We start from the raw sequence: 26968 nt of genomic DNA, 5'->3' as shown, positions 1-26968 counted from the left end.
GGCACTGGGATCGAGCCCTGCATCAGGCTCCTTGCTCAATGGGGAGTCTGCTTCTCCCTCTCCTCCCTGTTCGTGCTCTCTCTTGCTATCTCTGTTGCTCTGTCTCTCTCTCTCAAATAAATAAATAAAATCTTAAAAATTGGAAAACCATTGTTGGCTCACAAGCTGAACGAAAAGAAGTGTTGGGTCACATTTGGGCCAGAGGCCTTGGTGTGCTGACACTCGCTTGGTCCCATCGCTGGGTTTTCCTCTCTTTGCAATTCTCTCAGGTCTTATGTCTCTCTCTCCTCCTGAATATAAGCTGCATATGACAGGGGCTCATATGCCTTCTTCTCTGCTATGGTTCAGCCTAACACCCCGTACACAGTAGGTACCTAGTGTTTTTAAGGATGGACGTATGGATGAGGGAACGGACAGAGGAGGGAGAGGACAAATAATACTTTTTAAAGGTCTTTTCTAACACTCTATTAAAATTACAAAAATTAAGAGAATAAAAACACAACAGACTAGGTATTCTAAGAACTTTACTCCTAAACACATTTCTGTGAAAACAAAAGACGCTAGAAATCTAACCCTCCGCCAGGGAGAAATGAAAGTAGAATATTTAACAGACTATACTCCCACCTAGTGGAGAGAATGATTAACATCATAATGTATACTTTGTTTTTTAATGAATGAACTTATCTCCGAACAGCTAACAAGATTTCCTTTCTACTTCATCACTGCAGATTATTCCTGTGCTTATTAATTCTACAAGCTAATGTGACTATCACCTGACACCACATAATGAATCATGAAACAGTCATCATTTGTCAACAATCTGTTTACCTGAGAGAAAGCCCACAGTAACAGTAAAATGGATATATTCAGCAAAGAAATTTTTCAAAATATAATCTAATTATTTTATTGCCTTACATCAAAAACACACGAAGAAGCAGAAAAATCAATTAGTTTTCCTATGAAAATGATTGATACTACAAATATTTTGCTAATGGAACAAAAGATGTGGTTTAAAAACAGCTCTTCAATAGGCTTCAGAAAAAGAAGTCGACACAGTCAAACTGCAAAAAAAAAGTCAGGCTTTCTATACCTTCAAAGGTAAAATATTAATTTAATCCAAAATTGACAGAAAATGTTCACATAGACTCAGCCTTACCTGGCCATTCCAAAATCTGATACTTTCACAACTCCCGCCTCATTTACTAGACAATTTCTGGCAGCCTGGAAAACAACATTTCAATGGTATATTAGTTACAAAGTTCTACAAAGTAGAAAAATATAGATTCTGTTTCTATTCAATTTAATACAGCCCAGTCAACATTTACGGAAGGTGGAAATGTCTCTTTATAAATTGGATTTAACCCCGTGGATATGTCTCCAAAATGCATTTGAAAAAATGGGTAGAAGGACAGGTCAGAAGGTCATATGTGCAATAAGACATGATTATATGACTTTGCCAATTGTCATACCTAAATGAAGACTAACAAGGTCAACCTACTTTTCCCTCCTCCCATTTCTATTCTTACTGAACTGTCAGATTTTCTTATTAATAATGACTACATCTCTTGAAGTCCTTAATCCAGGTTCTCATTAGGTGAGTTTAATAACACACAACAAAGTGATAGGTAACTGATCGTTTACCCAATAGCTTTGCTCAGTGATTGGTCATCCTGATCTCATCAAAAAAGCCAAAAACCAAAAAACAAAACAAAACAAAAAACAGCCATGTGTAACAGCGTTTACCTTGTCATTTATAATGTTTCCACTATATTGTGATGTGACATATGAAATTGGGCAAATATAATTCTGGATTATGTAAATTATATTTTCTTGCCCATTCTTTAAGGGCAAGACATAGTATTTCTCAGAAGGAAAACATAATAACAATATTTTTAATGCCATAACCTATGGACTAAGATGCATTTTTGTTCCTGATGCTTTTAGCATTTTATTCTCTGTATGTGGCAATTCCACTTATATGAGATTACTCCTGCTGACGGCATTTTAAGAGGAGTCTCTTCTAAAGTTCCCCAGATTTGCCCCCATCTTCCTACGGGGATATCTTATCATTACTTCACTTCATGGTCAACAGCATTCTTTGCCCAAAAGACAGGAGCATCAGAATCTTCCCTTCACCAAACCTACCATGGTGATGTCAATATCATAAGCACGAAATTATCAAAATTGCTTTCACCAAGATAAGCTCTGTTTGGACAGATGTAGTCTGCCACACTCACGTAGGCATTCGATTTTCATCAGTTTTGAAAGTACAAAAAAAGAGGAAGGTGCTTAGTTCACAACTTTCAATATGACAGAGAGATGTTCTTTATTATCACTGAGCATAATAACAATAATGAATGTTATCTATATCACATCTATTTTACAGAGTCCTTTGCCCCAATTACATAATGCGATCTTTAAAACAGTCTTGTTACAGGAAAAGCCCAGGACCAGATGGCTTCACTGGTGAATTTTTGGATATGACACCAAAAGCACAAGCAACAAAAGCAAAAATAAATAACTGGTCTACATCAAACTAAAAACCTTTGCATAGCAAAGGAAACAGCAAAATAAAAAAGGGAAACTACAGAATGGGAAAAACGATTTGTAAAACCATATATCTGATAAAGAGTTAATATATAACATACATAAGGAACTCATACAACTCAATACCAAAAAAGCAAATAATCCAATTTTTAAAAGGAGCAAAGAACCTGAATACACAGTTTTTCAAAAAAAGCCACACATACAAATGGCCAAAGGTACGAGAAAAGGTGCTCAACATCACTCATCATCAGGGAAATGCAAATCAAAACCACAATGAGATATCACCTCACACCTGTCAGGATGGCTATGATCAAAAATACAAAAGATGACAAAGGTTGTCAAGGAAGAAAACGTGAAGAAAGGGGAACCCTTGTATACTATTTGTGGGAATGTAAATTGGTACAGCCATTGTGGAAAATAGTATGGAGTTTACTCAAAAAACTAAAAGTAGAACTACCATATGATCCAGCAATCCCACTTCTGAATATATACAAAAGGAAATGAAATCAGTACCTCAAAGAGATGTCTCAACTCCCATATTCATAGGAGCATTACTCACAATAGCCAAGCCATGAAATAATCTAACTGTCTATCAACGGATGAGTAAATAAAGATGATGTGGTATATCTATACAGTGGAATATTATTCAGCCATTAAAAAAATCTTGTCATTGTGGCAACGTGGATGAACCTGGAGGGCATTATGCTAAAGGAAAAAAGCCCAACAGAAAGACAAATACTCTATATCATTTACATATGGAATCTTAAAAAAATGTAGAACTCAATATGTTCTGAGGATCTAATGGATAGCATGATAACAATAATTAATAATACTTTATTGTTTACTTGCAATTTACTGAGAGAGTACATCGTAAGCATTCTCACCACATGTGAGGTATGGATATATTTAACTTGACTTTGATAATCATTTCATAATGTATATATATATATATATATATATATATCAAGTCATTATGGTATTTACTTTAATATATGCAATTTTGTCAATTGTACGTCAATAAAGCTGGGAGAAAAATAGTCTTGAGAGCAAACCAATATTATAATCCACTCACAATTTACAGATGCAGAAAAAGAATCTAAGAGAGATTAGGTAACTACCCTAAAACACATCTAGAAGTCAAGTCTTCACTCGCAAATCTTCAGCTTTTTATTATGCCCTAAGTCTAGAGATCGCATCACACAGTGGCTCTAGTGTGGACTCTAGAGCCAGACTCCCTGGGTTCAAATCCTGACTCCACACTATACTTGACTATTGGTAAGTTATTTTATCCCATTTACACCTCAGTTTCCTCATCTGTAAAGTGAAAAATAATAATCGTACCTACTTCTTAGGGTTATTATAATGATTATGTTAGTTGATATATGTTAAATACCTATAAAAGCAATGTCTGCTTAAGCTGATTGTCTCATCTTTTTTACCTGCTTTGCTGCTATTCCAGAAGAAATGCATCCATGCTTTATGACAAGAAAGTTAAAACTAAAACATGGAAAAAAGTCCCAAGTAGAGGATCACATTCTTTTTAGTGAAAGAATGATCTTGAAGGTTTAATAGGAACTGATAGTTCTGTCGTCGTGCTGAAAACAGACACAATTGAGGAAAACAGGCAGAGAAAAAAAGAGAAAAAAAATGGAGAAGTTACGGAGAAAGAGTAGGGGAGGGGAAAAATTAGGAAGTGTCTCCAGCACCATATTTTAGAACCAGCAATAGATTCCTTTTTCCAGTATTCTCAGGAGTTCATGTGGGCCTCCATGTTTTCCAAGTGACATCAGAAATCAGGAAAATAAACCAAGGATTCCTGTTATAGCTTCTGTGTACATGTGTGAGTGGAAAAGTGTTTAGGATTTAGTGAAAGGAGGAGTCAACCCTTAACTTCCCCATTTATCACCTTGCATAAGTCATTTCACTTCTCTCATGCTAATTTATCAAACAACAATGACCAGACAGACTGTTGTGACTAGCTATCACATGAGATTTTTATGGAGATCAAATAGTTAATATATGGTAACTTGCTTAGAAACAATGACCTATGTAGTTACATATTATTTATGCAATTGCCTATGTAATTATGTATTATATGTATTAGATTTGATCAAGGTTTTTCTGTTAAAATTATGAGGCAAGTTAAATTCACCAGGTTTAAAGACAATGGTGAAATATCACTGAGAACAGAAATTGGATATTAATACATCATTGCTCATTTGCTGCCCCAGTGTTACAAAGGAATTAGGCCAATGAATGGGAACACGGGTGGTTATGATTACCAGATCTCTGTGAATGAAGCTGTTTCTCTCCAGGTACTCCATCCCTTCACACACATCTTGACACATGCTCAGCAGCACATCTCTACTAAAATGACCTTGTCTCTGTCGGAGGAAATTCAGAAGACAGCCCCTTTCCATGAACTCGGTAACAATGTAAATTGGTTTCTGCTGGGTGCATACACCATAAAGTTGTACCAGCTTCGGGTGTGTCAGCTTCCTGGGAGGGAAGTCATGCATAGACATAGTTACTATAGGAAAAGAAACCCGCAGGGCTATTAGCTGGTGAGCGGCTACTTTTTAATGCAAAAAGAGGAACCAGTAAGAACACGATAACTTACATCATCACTTTAGCTTCTTCTATAAAGTCTTCCTCACACATGGCACCTTCCCTAATAGCTTTGATTGCCACTTTGTACTGAGCTCTCCACTTGCCAAGCCTCACCACTCCAAACAGTCCACTCCCTAGTTCCCTCATAAAGGTCAGCTCTGAAGGATTGATCTCCCATTTTTCTGTGAGACAGAGGGGAAAGTGATAACATTTAATAAGGAGAACACAGCATGAATCAGTGGGAAACAGAGGAACGACAACCAAGGTCAATGTCAAAGTTACAGGGTAATACAATTATCAGTAAGACATAGAACAGACTTGTCACCTACATCTAAGCTGCAAAAGGTGGCCTTCCACCCTCTGGGGAGGATATACTCCCTTCTAAGCCATCAGAGTACAACCAAAGTGAACAAAGGAAGGCAAGAAGGTGCTGAATAATAGGCTAATAATAATAGAGCTTAGAGGTACTTAGAAAAAAACATAATCGAATACTTTCTCCTTTACCATTCTTCCCCCTCAGTTTGTTGCCCCCCCCCAATTATATCAGGTTAGAAAGAATTTAATCTTCTGTTTAAAAGGTTTTTCCTAGAAGCAACAAAGACAATCACGCTGGATGCCTTCTTTATTACCTCCATCCTTACTTTCCTGTGAGTAACCAATCAAGCTGGTGAAAACCAGAAAAGGATTTGATTTATTTTAGAAATAACATGGCAATGCTTATTTTTCACTAAGAGGAAGTTTTCTGCTGAATTATGAATAATGATGAAAATAGAAAATCTAGGGTTACCATAGCTACAAGTATAATCATCTAAAAACCCATACGATAAAACTATAAAAACAGTTCTATGTGGAATTCTAAACATCTAAATTGGTCTTGTAGTAATGGGATTTTTTTTTCCTAAGGAAAATTAGCCAATGCAACTACAAAATGAGTTACCATAGCTGAATCCTGCAGTGGTTGGTGCATTCTTCTCCTTCGTACTAACTGGGTACCGCAGTCTTGTGACAAGTCCTGGAAGTCAGAGAAAGCACTGAAATTGAATTCATTCTTACTCATTCTGCATGGGAAAGCGCTAAACTTAGACACTCATGTATAAAGGCCGTTCATTTACACACTTAGTGCTCGTCCTCTGTGCGTACATACAGCACTCTGCTATATGCTAACCAAAAATAAAAAGAGAGGAAGGCAGGCAGGAAGAAGATGATCCTATTCTTTGAATTGACAATTTCATATTTTTATAGAACATAAAGAACTTTTAAAAATATATGTTTTTATTCACTCAACAAACATTGCCTTCTCAATACTACAGTGTTTATCAAGCACTTGGCCAGCATATTCTCATCTCAAACACTTTTTTAAAATGTTAAAAGGTTTCTAATAGCTATTATCAATTATTATTTCATGTTCTTTTCCAATGTGATCCAAACTATGAAAGGGAATTACGGTAGTCAGTGATTCACCTTGAATAACTCAATACTAGCATAAATATGGGGCTCTAAAATATCAACAGTGGGACCCCAAGTAGCCAAAGCAACACTGAAAAAGAAAAGCAAAGCTAGAGACATCATGATTCCAGACGTCAAGCTACATTACAAAGCTGTAGTCATTAAGACTGTATGGTACTTGAACAAAAACAGACACATAGATCAATGGAACAGAATAGAAAACCCAAAAATGGACCCTCAACCATATGGTCAACTTATCTTCAACAAAGCAGGAAAGACTATCCAGTGGAAAAAAGACAGTCTCCTTAACAAGCGGTGTTGGGAAAACTGGACAGTGACATGCAGAAGAACGAAACTGGACCATTTTTTAACACCATACACAAAAATAGACTCAAAATGGATTAAAGACCTAAATGTGAGATAAGGATCCATCAAAATCCCAGAGAACACAGGCAGCAAACTCTTTGACCTCAGCCACAGCAACTTCTTACAAGACATGCAAGGGAAACAAAAGCAAAAATGAACTATTGGGACTTCATCAAGATAAAAAGCCACACAGTGAAGGAAAAAATCAACAAAACTAAAAGACAACCTATGGAATGGGAGAAGATATTTGCAAATGACATATCTGATAAATGGTTAGTACCCAAAATTTATAAAGAACTTATCAAACTCAACACCAAAAAACAAATAATCCAGGTAAGAAATGGGCAGAAGACGACAGACACTTTTCCAAAGAAGACATCCACATGGCTAAAAGACACATGAAAAGATGTTCAACATCACTCGGCATCAGGGAAATACAAATCAAAATCACGATGAGATACCACCTCACACCTGTCAGAATGGCTAAAAGGAACAATACAGGAAACAAGAGATGTCGGTGAGGATGCACAGAAAGGGGAACCCTCTTACACTGTTGGTGGGAATGCAAACTGGTGCAGCCACTCTGGAACACAGTATGAAGCTTCCTCAAAAAGTTAAAAACAGAGATACCCTACAATCTAGCAATTGCACTACTAGGTATTTACTGAAAGGATACAAAAATACTGATTCAAAGGGGTACATGCACCCCAATGTTTACAGCAGCATTACCAACAAAAGCCAAACTCTGGAAAGGTCCCAAATGTCCACCGACTGATGAATGGATAAAGAAGATGTGGTACATATATATGATGGAATATTATTTAGCCATCAAAAAGAATGAAATCTTGCTATTTGCAATGATGTGTATGGAGCTAGAATGTATTATGCTAAGTGAGATAAGTCAGTCAGAGAAAGACAAATACCATATAATTTCACTCATCTGTGGAATTTAAGAAACAAAACAGATGAACACATGGGGTGGGGGGAAGACAAAGGGAAACAAACCATAAGAGACTCTTAATGATAGAGAACAAACTGAGGGTTGATGGAGGGAGGGAGGTGGAGGAGAGGCTACATGGGTGGTAGGTATTAAGGAGGGCACTTGTGATGAATACTGGGTATTGTATGTAGGTGATGAACCACTTAATTCTACTCCTGAAACCAATATTGTGCCATATGTTAATGAACTAGAATTAAATAAAAAATTGGGAAAAAATGAAAGTATCAACAACTGGGAATATCAACTACTGGAAATCAGTGAGGTAGGTTAGACACTTTAACATAAGTTGTTTACAGCATTAAATACAAAGAAAGGCAGATATCTCTCCTATAAGCACCCATAGCACTCTGTATTTCTTCGATTACAGCATATCTCAGGGTAACTTTAAATTGTTATATACTTCTTTGTCTCCTCCACCAGACAGTAAGAGCTGAGAGAGATAGGATCAATCACTATCTAGTCCACCATAGTCTTCCTAGAGCCAGGCACAGTTCCTGGCATGTAACAGGCACTCAATACATGTTTGCTAAATGAGTGAATTTAGATAATGGTGAGGAATAAGACTTATACAAGAACACACACACACACACACACACACACACAAAGAAAGAAGGGAATGTGAACACTAAAAAAGAAAATAACAGAATAAGAGATAAAAAGTTCTCTGGGGGATAAACTGATATGAAAGTAGCTCTTCACACATGTTAAACACAGAGTTAACATATAACCCAGCAAATTCACTCCTAAGTAAGTCACCAAGAGAAATGAAAGATATTTCGATGCAAAAACTTGTACACAAATGTTCATAGCAGCATTATTCATAGCAGCCAAAATGTGGAAACAACCCAGATGGCCACTAACTGATGAACGATGACAAAATGGATAAACAAAATGAGCACAGTGGATTATTATTTGTCAATAAAAAGGAATGGACCACTTATACAGGCTACAACATGGACAAATGTCAGAAATGTTATGTTAAGTCACACAAGGTAGTCACAGCAGACCACATATTGTATGATTCCATTGATATGAAATGTCCAGAATAGGCAAATCTTTAACGACAGCAAGTAGATTACTGGTTGCCAGGGCTAGACTGATGAAAGGGGGCCAAGGGGTGACAGGTGATGGGTAAAATATTTCTTTTGGGGATGATGAAAACGTTCTTAGATTATGGTGATACTTAGCACTACTCTAAATATACTAATGACCACTGAATTGCATACTTTAAATGGGTGATTTTTATGACATTTAAATTATACCCCAATAACTGTTCCTACCATTATCTGAGAACATGGCATAAATGTGGTTTCTGTTTTCGGTGTTTGGTATGTTCTCACTCTGTAGTAAGTATAGCAGAGATTCAAGAAGATGGAAAACTTGTCCAGGACATGATTGCTCTAGTCTTGGAAGCCAATAGCATAGGCGTAAACCCTGGGCTTGTCTGGCAGCTTCTGTGACAACTCTGACATAGACGTATCTTGGGTTTTAGTTTCATACAGTTAAAGAAAGGAAACTATTCGATGACACTTCTAAAGATGGTAAGGCAGACTTTATTTAGGACCACTGTGATTGGTATAGGGACCACTGCAATGGGATTTTAGAGTTTGAGAGAGATTGGGCTCAACTCCAAATATAGCATGGACAAATGGGAATTTACAGCCAAGGAGTGGGGTTGGGGTCAGTGGATGGACAATTACTAAGAGAAATGCTGGGGAGTGGGGGTTCTGGGATACACGAATCTAACAGGATCTTGCTGAAGACAAGCCAGAGTGACCAGACATCACTTGGCAGAAAATAAGGAACCTGATCAGATATTGAGTGTGAGCGGATTTCAGATATCAAGGTGAGAGTTCTGGTTAAACTGACTTAGCAGTGTTCTTGCTAAAACTGGATTTTACTAGAAAGTGCACCAATGGGTCTAAGAGATGGTTCAGGAGCCTGACTAAAGCTTGGTCAAGCAAAGAGTCTTTGTCAGCACCAAGGGTATAAATCACAGAAATGTGAACATTTATCATATACAACAAGAGCAACTCGTGTCCTAAGGTCAAGACAGCTTTTTATGAGACTTAATATTATTTCTATTTTTTCTTTGTATATATCACTTCCTTAATATGCAATAATTTTAAATTAATCACATTCTACAATTAACTACAAACCGAAAACTGCTCAAGGAAGAATTCATCACAATGTCTGATCATTTTAATCACTACCCTATATTTGAAAAATGTTTTAATAGATCCCTTACCTGCTGCATTGTGCTTATGATATTCAATAATTTCAGGAATTGAACCAAATGCATGTTTTTCTGCCAGATAATACTTCTTTGGGGATGTTGTTGTTTCCTTTATATGATAATGCCTGAAACCTGACGAGCCCTCACTGAAACAAAAATCCAAATGTGTTAGTACGAAGTTGGAATAATGTAACTTCATTTTTAAGATGTTTCCACCATGCAACCACAGGTCCCTACATATAGCCACTTCTATTCTCTGCACAACTTTTATTTTTCCCCAGGTTCTTCTTAGCTTCGTCTTTCACATTAACAGGTGGACGTTTTTAAAGTGGTCACTGATAACACACTTGGCCCTTGCATGAGATTATGAAAGAGAAGATTTACCAATTCCATTTACCAACAGTTAAAAGTCTTAAAATAGCTACTGGCTGGCTATTGTTCTTTGTCCCTGCTATTGATGTAAACTTGCAAACATCTAGAAGACTTATGCTTCTAAAAGTGAATAAGCCGACTTATAAAAAAATGTACAAATTCTATTTTAGATATCTTTTTAGAACACAGATCTCCTCAAGTCATCTCTTGCTAAAGATCTTTTCAAGAGAACTCCCTTTGCTCTTAAAGTAAAGCTCCTTGACATAGATGTGATCTGACCTCTACTTTTATCTCTTAGGGTTCTCTTTCCTCCCTCACCCCACCCCTCCCATTCTGGCTATAATATGCTTTTGTCAGTTCCTGGAACTCACCATATCCTCACCCAGTTCTGGGTTCAGGCAGTTTCCTAAGTCAGAAACACTCTTTTCATTCCCTCCAATTTCTGCCTTCATCCCCCATCAGGTCTGGCTAGATGTCCCCAGACTACACTTGTGATGAACTGGGATATCTGGGCTGTGTACCACCCCCACACACATACGCACATTTTCTCCAAGCATAGGACTTACTCATGTACTACCATAACTGCCTCTTTGCTTGTCTGCACCCCCCACTAAGCTATCGGAGGGGGGAAGGGCAGGGTCTGTGCCTGCTTTGTTCGCTGCGGCATCCTTAGTGCTTAGCGCAGTGCACAGTAATTATTTCTTGAACGTTGCTGAAGTTTCTATAGACATTCTCAACAGATATATATATATATATGGAAAACCATAAGGAAAATTACCAAGAATAGGAAATATGGATTTAAGGAAATATGAATATAAAAAATAGGACAGACTTCAAAAATTAAGTTTAGATTTTCTTGTTTAATGCTAAAATGCAGCATATTTTTTGAAAACTAGGAATCCATGCAAACTACATAGGAATTTCATATAAAAACTCAGAGAAGGAGAGATGATTAATTGAGTACTTACCCTCCAAACTTTGTATAAAGGGAGACCGTATACATGCCTGGTTGACTGGAATCCCTTACCATAAAACCACCTTCTTTATCCTAAAATCCAAGTTAAGAAATTTTTTTCAATCCAATAACAAGTATCAATGCCGTAGAGAAGATTCAAGAAACCAATCTTACAAGTTCATGATTACCCTTTGCCTAGAAAATCTGCTTTAGAGAAGCACGGCTTACAGACAGCTTCCATCTACATGACTTTCCCCTTCACATTACTGTGCTAGGACATTAATTCAAGAAAGTCCTCTCACAATTCCCCACAATCACAAATCTTCACACACACCAGCATGAGACATTTCAACAAGATATCTCTCAGGGCCGTTCCAGAACCGATAGACAAGATTTTGTAATTCCTTTCAGTTCTGGACATGGGGGGAAACAGTTACTGAAAAATGTATTTCTTAATAACTGGGTTTCATTTCATACATTTTTCATGTTTGCTATAAGCTTTGAATCCTGACTCAATATCATCTTCTATCCACATAGCATTTTTCCTGTAAATATCGGTGCTCTTTATAAGAACATTTCTTAAAAATCCTTAATTCCCCTGGAAATTGATATTAAATATCATTGTTCACAAAAGCAGAGTTGGAAGCACAAGCAAATCAAGCAGAGAAACCAAAAGACGAAACAACACAGAATGACTAAAAGATAAGTCCTCCTCAGGTTTTAAGCCAAACAAGAAACAAGTTAGGAACCTCCAAAGCTCTCCAACAAACACCACCACAATCGGTCTCCAGCTCTGAAATGGCTTTGAGAGTGTGTTTAATAGTGGAAAAACAAAATAAATTTTATTATTATTCATAGGAAAGACAATGAATTAAATAAAGCCCCATAAATAAATCTGATAAAAACAATTAGGTACAATCAATGATCCTAATAGTTCACCGATCCGTAAAATGTGTAATAGCTACCATGTACTTATTGAAAGCTTACTTACCCTGTTTTAGTACGTTCTAATATGTGCATTTACTTAACCCTCAAAACAGTCCTATGAGACAGGTACTACTCTTAACCCCGCTCTACTTTGCAGGTAGGGAAATGGGGCCAAGAGAGGTTGGATAACTTGCCCCAGATCACACAGCTAGTAAGTAACAGAGCCAAAATTTGGACCCTAGGCTTTCTAGCTACCCACTCACCTACAGCTGCCTCTCATTGTGGGGTCACCAGGGAGGCATATAAGGATTATGTGGGGAGTAAGTACAGTAACATATCATCTGAATCAAGTAGTCACCTGCTTTTGCTCTCAACATAAACTACAGAAATCAGTGTCCAACGAAACCTTGACTGGTGGCAATAAGCAGGAGGTACAACGAGAAAGCATGGGTTTAAAAAAATTGAGAACTATTACTAAGTAGAATAACTAGATCATAAACACCGAGAATTATACAGATCATCATCTAATCTAACCTCCTTATCTTATAGATAAGGCAAACAGACTAGAAAAGTCACAGCTAGCCTCAGGTCTCTTTACTCTGTCTACTGCAGCTTCTTCTATACTATATCTTATCCTTTCATTTTATTTCTTTTTAAAGTGTAAGAATTTTAGGGGCTCCTGGGTGGCTTAGTCGTTAAGCGTCTGCCTTCGGCTCAGGGTGTGATCCTGGCGTTATGGGATCAAGCCCCACATTAGGCTCCTCTGCTGGAAGCCTGCTTCTTCCTCTCCCACTCCCCCTGCTTGTGTTCCCTCTCTCGCTGGCTGTCTCTCTCTCTGTCAAATAAATAAATAAAATCTTTAATAAATAAATAAATAACGTGTAAGAATTTTAGCACATTTATTATTATTATTATTTGACATGTTTATCTCTAAAGGCAACTAAATAGTTATTAAAACTTCATTTGTAAAAGATATCATGTAATACTGATGTAAATTATTTTTAAAAAGTAACTTCAAAAACTAATGATGTACAATATCTTGGCTAACTGAATTTAAATTAAAAAAAACGTAACTCCAAACAAAAAGGAAAAACACATTTAAGGACTAAAATCAAGGTAGCAAATAATAAATCAGTGAGAAAGTAAAGAAAGTGTTACCCATGTATTAGCTGTTACCTATTCATACGGGTTTAATTGTTTCCCTCTCAAAAAAGATACATTGGAGTTCTAACTCCCAGTACTTCAGAAAGTGACCTTAGGTGGAGAGTTACAGAGAGAATCGAGTTGAAATGAGATCAGTAGGCTGGGCCCTAATCTAATGATGGAATCCTTTATATGAAAGGGTAATCTGGACACAGAGACAGATTTGCATGGAGGGGAAAAAAAGGCAGGACACCTGGAACAGATCCCTCCCTCACAGCCCTCAGAAGGAGCCTACGCTGCCAGCATCCTGATCTCAGAACTCCATCCAACTCTAGAACCAGGCGACAATACACTTCTGTGGCTGAAGCCACTCAGTTTGTGGTACCTTGTTTTGGTGGCCCCAGGAAACTAATACTATACCGATCCTCAATTGTACATAATTAAAAAGAACCACTTATATCACAGTATTTTTGAGGCTTTAGAAACAGGTATGTGACATCACCTCTCAGAGATCTGTTAAACTTACTTTGTGCTAAAACCAAACCCACAAAACAAGTACAAACACTTACTTCAGTTCTGAGGAGCTGCTCTGCTTTGCTTCTATTCGTATTTCTGCAATACCACCTGTACAGAAAGAGAAGTACCTTAAAGCCTCAGGTGTTTAAAATTATTTTTTATTCTTCTTAGGATTAAGGTCATACTGCTCATCAATAACAAATAAAATTAATAGGAATAAGACGGTACTCATAATCTCAATAATATAGGCAACCACTAGTAACATTTGGATATATATACTTTCGGACTTTTTCTACCCACATTTTTATGACGATATGTACATATGCCAACATTCAATTTTTTTTTATTAAAAGGGGATCAAACTATACTTGCTACATCATAACCAGAATTTTTTTATGTAACAGTATATGACAGACATCTTTGCAAATCTAGTTCTATGCGTCACGGTATAGATATCCCATAACTGATTTACGCTATTCTTCATTATTTAACATAAAAATCACTTCCAATTTTTCACTATAATAGCAAGAACGAATTTTACTCCACAAATTCAAACATGTAGGAAACATCACCCTACTTTCATTATTGTATATAATTCAATTTAAATCTCACCCAAGCCCCCATCCCACCAACAGGCTGTAGATTCCATCTCAAGTCATTCTGGAGGCTCCCCTATTGAATTTCACAAAGGTGCCAAGTGTCAAAGCAAAAGAGAAGAGCAGGCTTCCTGGGTCTTCTAGACAACCCCTGGAGGTCACCTACGGCTCTACTGTAGGGATTCTGCCATAGCCAGCTAGAAGCACCTGCCCCCCTCCCCAGGTCCTGCCACCACGCTGTACAACAACCCCAAGCCCCTGCAGATCAGTGCCCTTCTTAACCCTTGGGAAATCTTTCCCAAGGAAACATGGAAACTGCCATCTCCCACCTCATCCTCGGAAATACCCTGTGCTCTCCCTGCTTCCCCAGCCCAATCTTTTCATGAGATTATAAGTAGGCCAAAGCCCGTGAACTCAGACTGTTTTCTTTGGCCTTCTGTTTTAAACTTTTTGTTGTTGTTTGTTTTGGTCTGTTTGTTTTAGATGCCCTTTAGTGAGCAGAGAACCCTCCACCACAGTCATATTTCCTGAGGCTTCCACCGTTATGAAACCAGACTGGCCCCTCTGGACATTTTAATTTCCTACCACTGCTTCAGTCTCCTATAAAAGAACTGGCACTTACTTTTGACCCAGCAAGCACCCTGAGACAAGCAAACATTAAGACCTTTTCTGATTGAGGAAGGGAAAAATACAATGACCGAAATACAATAACAAGATTTTTTTTTTTGGTCTAGATTCTTTATGCACTTGTAGCAGCCAAACTACAATCTCAATACAATTACTGTTATTTTATTTGGAGCCTGAGGTGATTAACCAGAATTATGGGCATTAGGATCTCATCGTTGCAGACCCCACTTTACGAACTGAGACCAAAAGTGCAGTTGTGCTCAATCAATTTCTGAATGCAACAGAAAGATACAATAAATGAGGAGAACAGCATGGATTCTATCCCTAAGCTTCTCCACTGATAACAAGAAACACTTGTCAGAATGCCAAAAAAGTCATAAAAATTAATTAAGGAAAGGCAACTGGAGCTCTCGTGGTGTATTATAAACCAGCAGGACCCAAAAGATTAAGGGAAAAAAAATTCTCTTTATAAATAACAAAGACCCAACCCCATATCTTCACAGCAAGAGTAAGCGATGGAGGTTTATTTCACATTCAGACGTAAGAAATCAATAAGGCTGCCTCAAGAGGAAATTAAATTTAAGATATTCAGAGAGAGAAAGAGGCTCTTTCCTCATCTAGTATATTCACAGTTCCCGGGAAGGGGAAAAGGAAATAAGAAAGAAAAGGAATCCATGGCACAAAGGGCAGGCAGGCTTTTTGAAATCCTGCCCTAAGCTGTCATTTTTATAGCATTTGCAGATTCCCCAGAAAGGATATTTTCCCTCCCCAGGATGTAAACTCAGACCTTTAAGAGTATGTTGAAGGAAGGGGAGGGGGGAGGAGTGATGAACAAACAGATGAATCAATTCGTGGTGAGTATTTCCCATGGTCCCTTGTGGCTTCTCTCCCTCTTCTGTGATACTTCCCACCAGGAGAGAAGGGAAGGACGGTGGTGCCTCTGCTGTGCTCACCCTAGCAGGAAGAGCTCTCGGGTAAACGTGAAGCCCCCCCTCTCCCGGTGGTGAGCAGGGCGCAGGGGCAGATGCCAGCCCACAGACAGCTCCCCTAGCCTGCCACAGAAATGCCTCTGGGAGAGAGAGTTAGTCAGCCCCCCTTGATGAAGGAACTCACTCAACATGTAAAAAGAATGGCCTGGGATTTGCAAGTAACTTGTCAGTCCCTCTTCAGATATCAAAACCCAATGGGAATGAGGTTTTCAGATTGGCTAGTTCTTTCAAAACACTTCACAGTGGTGTCTGAATAGAGAAGAGAAGGAGATCTGGGGATACTCAGTCTTTTCTGGAAAGTTCAGATGCTGGCCAAGCTTCTTGAGAAGGATGGGTTGAGTAAATCACAAAGGGAAGACAACCAGTGTAAATGAGGGCAAAACAGAAACCAGCCAACAAGCTATAAATCTTTGCTACTTCTCTAATTGGACCCTTTCCTCCTGAACCACCCACTCAAAAGCCTTATCCTAGACTTTGCCCTGTTCTAAAGGCCCTTTCATGTCAGTCACCTCCTTCCTTTAACATTTTTCCATCAAGAACATGTCCTGACCATCACCACGATCCCACTTTTTTTCCTGCAGCAGCTCCTCTGAGCCTCTCCACCTCAAGCTGTTACCTGGGTGTGGAGGTCAGAACTAGATTCTGATAGTGCTGGGAGCCTCGGGCCTGGTATTCCTGAGTCCAGCCCTGTGGACAGTCTGTTGCCTGGGACTCCTAGGCCCAAACAAACAGCAGGAGAACTCTTGATTCAATAGCTGGCAAAAGGCTTTTTAGCCGTGGGGACATTTAAGATGTGTTATAGCATGGGCTATAAGACAAATCTTGGCATGGGAAAACAGTGGGAGAAAAGGGGCATCTCTGATGGTCTACACTGAGAAGAGGTTTCATCTTGCTCATTGGGCTATGCATGGCCCATGTCATGTGGAATTCCTGACCCTGGGCAGAGGACTGGGGGATTCCCATGCCAGAGACCATACATAGCAAATTCACTGAGTCACACAGAGGAAGAGGACAGTCCCTTACAAGAGAGGAAATTTCCAAACAAAGATAAATCTAAAAAAACTCATGGCAATGAATCATAGCCTTCATAAAATTCTTATTTGTAATCCCATGAGTCAGGGAGTTCTCACATTAAATAAGGATTATCTGGCTTCTAAGCACAGTCCTCCCCAAATCATCAGTTAGGTCTCAGATCACTTTAAAATTGGTCCAAGTTTTCCCTGTTCAGCACCTTCCCTAATTCCAAGGATTTTGCTACATTTTCCTAAAATTTATTTAAGAACAGAAACACCATTTATTTTACATATTTTTTATACCCTTACCTATTTCTAAAACAACTTTCAGGGAATCACATCACTGACTGCTATTAATCTTTTTCTAGATTTTAAGGTACACTCACATTACAGAAAGTGATATGGACAGAGGAGACAGGTTTTTGCTGTTGGTGGTGGTGATGGTGGCGGTGTTTTTAAATAAGTGAATGAAGCATCAGAGTGACCACCTCAGAATGATCACAAAAGTCTATTTGGTATATATATGAGCCTCTCATTAAAACCTGGCCACTCACTGCTAGTGAGCATAAAAATAGTATGCCCATTGCCTTCTCCGGAAAGCAATTTGACAGCATGCATTAGGAGTCTTAACAAGTTCATAACTAGCCTTTAGCCCGGTCCGTCAATTTTTTGGAGATCTAGTTTAAGATAATAACCAGAAAGAGGTCATCCCAGTTACCATTATATAGCAAAGACGCTAAACACCATAATGCCGTACAAATAAGGAAATGGTTATATAAATTATTGCACATCCATATGCCATGTGCCTGGTTGTACCCACTAAGGCCTAGCACAGTGCCTCACACATGCTAAGATCTCAGTAAATATTTGATGAGTTTATGACTGGATGAAATATAATGCAGTTATGAAAATGTTCTGAAGTGTATCTAGTGGCATGAGGAAAACTCACACTCACAATCTACTGGGAAATAGAATAAAGAGTATACAACACATTCACAGTATGATTCATTCCTTAAAAAATAGTAAAAAAAAAAAATGAACTGAAATGTTAATGTTAACAGAGGTCAACTCTAGTTGATTTATGAGTAATTTTTCTCATTAACATTTTTCGTATTTTCAAACAATTTTAAAAACAGCAATCATATATTGCTATTATAACTAGAAAAAAGGAACTATTTTTTTAAGATTTTATTTTATTTTTTTAAAGATTTTACTTATTTATTTGACAGAGAGAGAGAGAGCACAAGCAGGAAGAGGGGCAGGCATAGGGAGTGGGAGAGGCCAGCGCCCTGCTCAGCAGGAATCCCAGTGTGGGGCTCGATCCCAGGACCCTGAGATCATGACCTGAGCTGAAGGCAGATGCTTAACCAACTGAGCCACCCAGGTGCCCCTGTATTCTGACTTCTTGAATGATTGAATAGTAATCTGTATTTCAATGTCAGCTAAGCTGTGATTTGTTTAAAATCAGTTCAATTGTTTTTGCCTGTGTAATTCCATGCATACATAGTACCTTCAGGTAATGTGTACTGTAGAAACTAATTCTCACAACATCTTTTACCACTGTAGACAACTGAGTTAATGAAAGATACCCATTAATCTCCAAAATGCCTTACATAATTAGGAAAATGAAAACATTTTTTGGTTCTTCACATTCACAAAATAATCATTTACTTACTCATATTGGTCTAAGTTGTTTGATTTCTTTCCTGTTACATAATTACTTGGGATATATCCTTCACTCCTGGAAAGAAGGAAAATACTTTAGGTAAACTGAAATTATTTTACTGAGAGGTTATTTAAAAAAAATTACTGCCTTTATGAAATGATTAAAGCATTATATTGCCTAAAGCTTTAAGAAAAACTAGTCGACCCCCAATATTTCAATATATCTATAGCATTTGATACTTTACAAAGAACTTCCTCATTTGAGCTTCCCTGAAATTCTGATGTAGTCAGGCACTACTGTCCCCATTTCCTGGTGGGGAAACCAAGGCTTGGAAAGATTACGGGACTTTCTCCAGGTCCCAAAGCTAGCCAGTAACAGGGTCAGAACTTAAAATCTGAACTTGTGACTAGGTTCACAGCCCTTCCTAATATTCCATGATGCTTCTCTTGAATTCACGATTTCTTGGGATGTTTCAAAGAAATCACGATTTCAGAAAAGTTAAAGTAACAGATAAAAACACCCATCTTGCCAACACTCCAACAGTCTGTGTAGAGCACTGTTTCACAGACGGTAGTCCCTGACCTCTGCCTTGGCATCATCTGGGACACTTGCTAAAAAGGTAAATTCTTGAGTCACACCCCAAGAGAACTAAATGAGAAGGCCTACATGAGGCCAAGGAAACTTCAGTTTTACCCCAGATGACTCTTACACACATTATAGTTGAAGAAGCCCTCATACTTGAAATTTGCTAGAGAAAATCTCAAATGCTCACAAACAAAAAGGAAAGTATGTCAAATGAGGGCTCTTTTCATTTGATTGTGGAAATCATTTCACAATGCATACATACATCAAAACATCATGTTACACCTTAAATATATGTAATTTTTATTTGTCAGTCATACTTCAATAAAACTTAAAATTTTTAAAAATAAAAAACGAAGTAATCATAATAATTAGAATCTTAGTAGGAGTCAAGATTTTCAGTGTAAGATAAAAGACATGCATGTATACAATTTTTAAAAATTGAGTAAAATCCTTGTAACCTTAAATTTGAATTTGAACTATTAGTAGGAACTCATAATACACACAAACCCATACAAGTACATATATTAGTTCTGTTGCACTGAGAAAGGCCTAGGAACAATGACAATCTGGGAGTAATTAGAAGCCTAGCATTCCAATTGTTGTCCAAACACTATCTCACTAAAAGGAGCCAGCATTCCTTGATAAAATGGCACATTGAAGGTTTGGCCAGGAAAAATACCAAATGAATTTGAGCAGTCTTTTGACCCAGAAAGCAAGGAAACTGAGAAAGATTGAAGAGGTCCCAACCCAAACCAGCTAGCACTGGCCTAAGATGGGTCAATTTAATCAAAAAGAATAATGACCACAATGGTTGCAATGTGCATCCATAATAACCCTTAAAACAATTACCGGTTACCATTGCAATCACTAGAGGAGGCTCAGTCATCAGCCCATCATTCTGAAAATTGGTAAAAGGAAAAAATTAAACATTTCTCTTGCTTTTGCTGCACAAACTAAATAAACTGGTTGATGAGGCAGTTCTTCTCTAGAGAATTAATAAATGCAGACGGAATGACAGAGTTCGAAAATCACCATTTTACAACCCCTGGTGAAGTAATGGATCTAAGCAGTAATCACTAAGGAATGCCAAAATCATTAGGTGAAACCCTGATGAAGAACTTTATCATCACCTGGACCACTGAGCAATCTTCACATCATTAGAAGGGGGACAACCAGCTATCAACTTCTAATGTGATCAAGGCTCTAGATTACAATTTACAGGAAATATAGGACACCGAGACAAATTAAATGATACCATGTGAAAGCAATTAGCTTAATCTAGATCATGGCTCATTTTGGAGGGTAAATGACCTGGTTTCATCAATAAATCAAAAATGGAAGAAAAAAAAAGTAGAAGGACGGGGACTGTTGTAGAATAAGAGACATATCAGCCAAGCCAAAATGCAAAATGTGGACCTTATTTTAATCTTAATTAAACTGCATCAATACATCTTAGAGCTAGTCAGGGGAAAATGAAATTATGTAATCAGTATCATCCTCAGACCTTGAGCAGAGGGGCCCCTGCTGACCTCACACTTTCAAGAGCATGCTAAAGTCCATGCTTCCTCAGCCCTCTTCTAGACCATCATCTGGGTAACTAGGACCCCAAAATTCTCTGTCCATTGCTAAGGCCAACACAGACCTTTCCACCTTACACTCTGAAAAGCAAATTATGCTGGTTATGTGCAACTCCTTCTAGCCCAGTCCAAGGGGTGGCCAAGTTGGGGAGTGGCTTCTGCAGCGATATGGACAGAGCTTGGACGTATGGCTGGGAGACCCACATGGTACATGTGGAATGGAGCTGGAGTAGAAGGGAATAGGGAAGGAAAAGACCCCAGAGAGCCGGTCCTCATGCACGGTCACACTTTGGCATGGGACTCTAATTCAAACCTTGCTTCCTTGTCATTTTGAAGGGACATTTGTTAAGTTAGAGCATAAATGTTATTTTATTTACCAGTTTGTCAGCTTGACTTAGGTTTCAAAATATTTAGATAAATGATATGTGGGCTTTCATTTATACTCTTCCTCCAGTCCTGAAAATGTTAGGATAAAGTCTACAGATGGTCTTTTTTTATTATTATTAAGTATGATAGTGACATAGCAGTTGTTTAGAAACATCTTTAGTAGTCAGACTCAGGGGTAAAATGACAGAGTGATTTGAATTTACTTTTAAATACTCTAAAAAAAAAAAATTGGGGAGGATTGGTAAATCAGTCCAGAAGTGAAGTGAGGAATAGAGAACTGGGACTGGGGGATGGGCCAAGGAGGTGAGAAAGCAGATTTGGAGGGAAGGTGCTCTGGCCAGGACAAGAAGCCCTCCTTTTTTTATCCACAGGAACTCAGAATATAAACAGGTTATATTTCAGAGGTAAACACAGGATATAGTTTCTTTAATGAAACCCAAAAGATAATCATCCCCTGTGCTTACCCATATTTACTCATCACTTACCAAATAATAAAGTTGAAAGGACAGTTCCTTTAAATCCAAAATTATCTTGTATAAATAATGTTTTAAGAAAAATTTTTTTTTAGATTTTATTATTTGAGAGAGGAAGAGCATGTGCATGCGAGTCGGGAGGGGGAAGGGCAGAGGGAGAGGGAAGGGAAAGAATCTCAAACTCCATACTGAGTGCAGATCCCGACACAGGGCTTGATCCCACAACCCTGGGATCATGACTTGAGCCAAAACCACGAGTCAGATGCTTAACAAACTGAGCCACCCAGGTGCCCCATTTAAAAAATTCTTGCGTTTATATGTATATATGTATTTTATACATACATTTTATACATATATACACATACGTGTATGTGTGCGTGTACCCATGCACTCACACACACACACATTCTCTTTCTTAGAAAAGTGTAAGATTACTTACCTCAGGGGAAAGAAACTTAAAATGTCATTCTCCCAAGATCAAAATAATCTAATTAAACATATAATGAATGAGAAAGAGACCAATGTAATGCATTCTAATTTCTGGAAAGAAGTGGTTGATTCATTTACATTTATTGAGTCATTACTAAGAATACATCGTGTTACTGCAAAGTCATAATGTGTACTTTCATTTACTGTTGACTGAACTAGTCTCATTACATGATAGTTATAGACGATCCTCTTCTCACTCAGCACTTAACTCCCACCCACCTGCTGTGTGTCATACATAGAGGGAACACTTACCCATATTTATCTCTTGCTCTCCACCAATGAACATCATTCTTTTCTAATATAATATACTCTTTGCCTCTCTCTAATCTGAGATCATGTGCCTCTGTTGCTTGGAAATCATACATGGCTACAACGATTTCTTCACTATTGTCTTCTTCTTCGGGTGGAATTGGTGGGGGAGGCCTTCGCTAAGAAAAGGAGATAACATACGAAAATGAAGTCATTCTGTTGAAACTGGATGTGAAGCAAAACACTAAATGACTCACGCACCACCAGAGAATAAAGCCGAAACCTCAAGTCTACCTAATATAATCTGGGGAACCCTCCCGTGACTTTGATGGTATTGGGGCTACTGGACCTTTCACCGGTTTCAGAATATAGGACATGAGCTAAAACCCTCTTTAAACATCAAAAAGCCTCTGCTCGGTGTCAGGGCTAGCCTTCCAGGGACAGCCATGGAAAATACATGAGTAGAAACCAGAGGACTAGAGATGGACCCACCATTCTAATGGCCTGCAAAGGGGAAAAGGCCCACTAGGGATTGAGTCTTTTATCAGGTCTCCTCTCAATCAGAGCAATTTGTACTTCTTTGTGCCTACTATGTGCAAGGCATGCACTTAGTACCTAACACACTTTTTCTCATTTATTCTTAATACTGATCCTATGAAATAGAGTATAGAATTCCCATTTTACAACTGAGGAAACAATGGTTTAAGTAATCCACCCAAAGTCACTTGTACCAGATTCACACTGGATTGGGTATTATGTGGATCCCAAGTACATGTGTTTCTGTTTCCAGAAACCCCACTCTTCAAAGGCATATCATTAAATCACTGAAGTCACTTTTTTGTCATAATACTGTGGTCTTAAGACTGAAATAGTCCTTTAATATTCCTTTAAAGTCCCACACTTTCTCTACAATTCTTAAGGCCAAAATATAAGCAAAATGCCAGATGAAGAGAGGGCCCCAGTGCTAATCTCTGGTATAATTAAATTAATATTATTTGATACCAAAAAAAATCTTTAGCATATCTCTTTCTGATATGATATGGTGGGGAAAAGGGGGCAGAATCATGTGAATGAATATAAACTTATTAAACTGCAAATATTTACAAAAGGTAAAGACCATCTACCTTCTTTGTTTCTGGTGCTGGAGGTAGTGCTTTTTTTATACCTGAAAATGACAACAAAAACAGGTCAAAATGCCATCTACCAATGATTGACAATTTTAACAAAACGTGAAAAACACATAGATGAGAAATCCACTTGGACTCTCTCACTCTGGTGCATGTTGCTTGTATCACTCTTTCAGAGAAGAATTTAAAATGTTATCGAAGCTGGTTTGTTTTCTGTCTTCCTGAACAGATGATAAATGCCAGAGGGATTGGGGCCATGTCTTATTCCTGGTAAACAAATGAGACTACAACAAACTAAAAACCTTCCGCTTGGCAAAGGAAACGATCAACAAAATGAAAAGGCAGCCTCTAGAGAAGGAGAAAAGACTTACAAATCACATATCTGATAAGGGGTTAATATCCAAAATATAGAAGGAATTCATATAATCAATAGCCAAAAAACTGAAATAACTCAATTAAAAATGTTGCAAAGGACCTGATTAGACACGTTTCCAAAGAAGACATTCAGATGGCCAACAGGTACATTAAGAGGGGATCAATATCACTCATCATCAGGAAAATGCAAATCAAAACCACAATGAGATATCACCTCATACTTGTCCAAATGACTTATCAAAAACACAAGATGTAACAAATGCTGGGAGGGTGTGGAGAAAAGGGAAGCCTCATGCACTGTTGCTGGGAATGCAACCACTGTGGAACACAGTATGGAAGTTCCTCAAGAAATTAAAAATAGATCTACCATATGACTCAGCAATCCCACTTCCGGGTATATACACGGAGGGAAGGAAAGCAGTACCTTGAAGAGAGAGCTGCACTTCCATATTCACAGCAGCATTATTCATAATAGCCAAGGTATGAAAACAACTTAAATGTCCATCAACAGATGAACGGATAAAGAAAATGTAGTGTGTGATATATATATAAAATGGAATATTATCCTGCCTTTAAAAAGAAGGAAATCCTGCCATGTGCAACAACACGGATGAACCTGGAGGGCATTGTACTAAGTGAAATAAGCCAGGCAGATAAAAAGATGAATACCACATGGTATCACTTACATATAGAATTTAAACTAAAAAGAAAAGTCGAACTCATAGTAACGGAGAGGAGAAAAAGTGGTTGCCAGGAGTTGGACGTTGGGGGCAGGGAGATAGAGATGTCGGCAGAGGGTACAAATTTCTACTCACAAGATGAATAAAGCCTGAGGGCTAATGTATACCGTGGTGACTCCGACTGATAACACTGTAATGTGTAACTGAAAATGCCTAAGAGAGAACTTAAATATTCTCACACACACACACGAAGGTAAACATGTGAGGTAATGGATGTCTTAACTAACTCCATGGGAAGAATCCTTTCACAGTGCGTAAGTATACCAAATCATCACACTGTACACTTTAAACACCTTACAATTTTATTTGCCAATTATACCTCAATAAAGCTGAAAAGAAAAAAGCTGCTGATAGTGCCACATTAAGCTCATGCTTTTAATAGAGTCATTTTGAGCAGGCTTCCATACTGTGATAAAAGCTCTTGAAAATAGACCTTTTGATTCCACGAGCTGGCCCCACTGCTAAATAAACATAATTATTCACACAAAATACGCCCACCCTACATTTACACAGTGCTAGAAGGTGTAAAGGTCATAGTTAACCAACATCAAAATCAAAACCAAGTCACTTTCACACCATACCAACAGTACGTCTATCCGGTACATAACATAATTATAAAATAAAATAAACACTTACTACTCTCAAAAAGGTTATATTTTTCGCATCCAGGTGCTAATTTTTCAGTCTGTCTGCAACACTGATAACTTCCGTCTGCCCAAAATTTAGGATGATATTTAATCATAATATTATTGTTGTTCTTTATTTCTGTAATTAATAGACACATTAAATTATTAGTGAGATAAAATAGATGACAGGACGTTTTGTAGGTAACACTGTCGATCATTCTTTATTTCTCAGATGCTATGTTTATTATGAAAACACCTTCATCACATCATACAACCCAGCATTCAGAAAATCCATATGGTTCTCTTTCACCTTCTTATTTTGATGAAGCACCCTTGTTAGCAGAAGGGACCTCTGCTGTGCCGTGATGGATAAACACACGAGTCAGCCCACACCATTCTGTTCTGCAGAAGAAGGGATGAAGACTGCATGGTACAAATGACCCATTGAGACGCTCTACGCACGAGTCATCATCCACACCAAATGTTGACTACACAGGCCATTTCTTAGAAAATAAAATCCTGTTATCATAAAAGCCCAGGGCTTTCTCATCTTTAAATGTATTAGGCATTAAATGAAAGCGTGCATTTTTTAGAAACCATGCGTATACCACTAGAAGAAATCAGATTATAAAAAAGGAAGTTGTCTTCAACATGTTTCACAACAGCAGTGTCCTCAGAGAAACACTTATTGTAGATTAAAAGATTATAAATGCAAGATACATTAGCCATATTTCTCTTCTAGTGATAACAATGTTGTATCCTAAAATTATGTACAGTTAATATTTCATTATGAGTTTTACCTTCTTTTAACTTCTTCACCCACCGGTCCCTGCTTTGTGCACTGGGTGCAAAAATGTAAAGTGTGTTAGCATCATGGACAACCTAAAACAAAACAAAAGACGGAATAGGTGAGAAATACGTAGACACGCACATCTACCTAGCACAGAGCGCTTGGTACCAGAGGCATCTATAAATGATTCTGAAATGATCAAATAAAAGTCAATCACTTTGGATCCAAAGAATCTACAATCCTTTCTTACAAAAGCAGATCTATTTCTTCATGTCTACATCAAGTGGGATACACATTTTGCAAAGGATTGTGTTTTCCTAGAAGAAAAAAATATACGGAGGCCAAGATGCTTACTAATCTTATTTCTTACAATCTAATTAACTGAAGATCCTTAAGTAAACTTGGTGTAGCAGGGATTACTCTAATGTAGCATTTTTCTGATTAATATTTTACATGAATGGACTACTTTGTCAGCATCACTGCTATCCCTGCTTTTTGCCACTATAAATAATGACAGTGGCTAACTTTATTAAACACTATC

The 26968-nt window shown here is 37.9% G+C and overlaps 1 protein-coding gene across 3 annotated transcripts in view; it reads right to left on the bottom strand.

Annotated features, from left to right (window-relative positions):
• Positions 1 to 26968, bottom strand: part of TEC (tec protein tyrosine kinase) — a 131789-nt gene that overhangs the window by 4526 nt on the left and 100295 nt on the right. For all 3 annotated transcript variants that reach the window (XM_040625084.1, XM_040625083.1, XM_040625082.1), the window contains exons 4-15: positions 26438 to 26519; positions 25648 to 25776; positions 23894 to 23934; positions 22773 to 22948; positions 19019 to 19084; positions 14172 to 14226; positions 11546 to 11625; positions 10218 to 10351; positions 6095 to 6169; positions 5168 to 5339; positions 4830 to 5046; positions 1157 to 1221 (exon numbers count right to left, since the gene is read on the bottom strand). In XM_040625084.1, the coding sequence (XP_040481018.1) occupies positions 1157 to 1221; positions 4830 to 5046; positions 5168 to 5339; positions 6095 to 6169; positions 10218 to 10351; positions 11546 to 11625; positions 14172 to 14226; positions 19019 to 19084; positions 22773 to 22948; positions 23894 to 23934; positions 25648 to 25776; positions 26438 to 26519 (1292 nt within the window). The remainder of the gene's footprint in view (positions 1 to 1156; positions 1222 to 4829; positions 5047 to 5167; positions 5340 to 6094; positions 6170 to 10217; positions 10352 to 11545; positions 11626 to 14171; positions 14227 to 19018; positions 19085 to 22772; positions 22949 to 23893; positions 23935 to 25647; positions 25777 to 26437; positions 26520 to 26968) is intronic.

This window comes from Ursus maritimus, unplaced genomic scaffold (genome assembly GCF_017311325.1).
Source record: "Ursus maritimus isolate PB19 unplaced genomic scaffold, ASM1731132v1 scaffold_8, whole genome shotgun sequence".
Taxonomy (NCBI): domain Eukaryota; kingdom Metazoa; phylum Chordata; class Mammalia; order Carnivora; family Ursidae; genus Ursus; species Ursus maritimus.
Note: the sequence above shows the minus strand (reverse complement) of the source record. Positions and strands in the feature narration are given on the sequence as shown.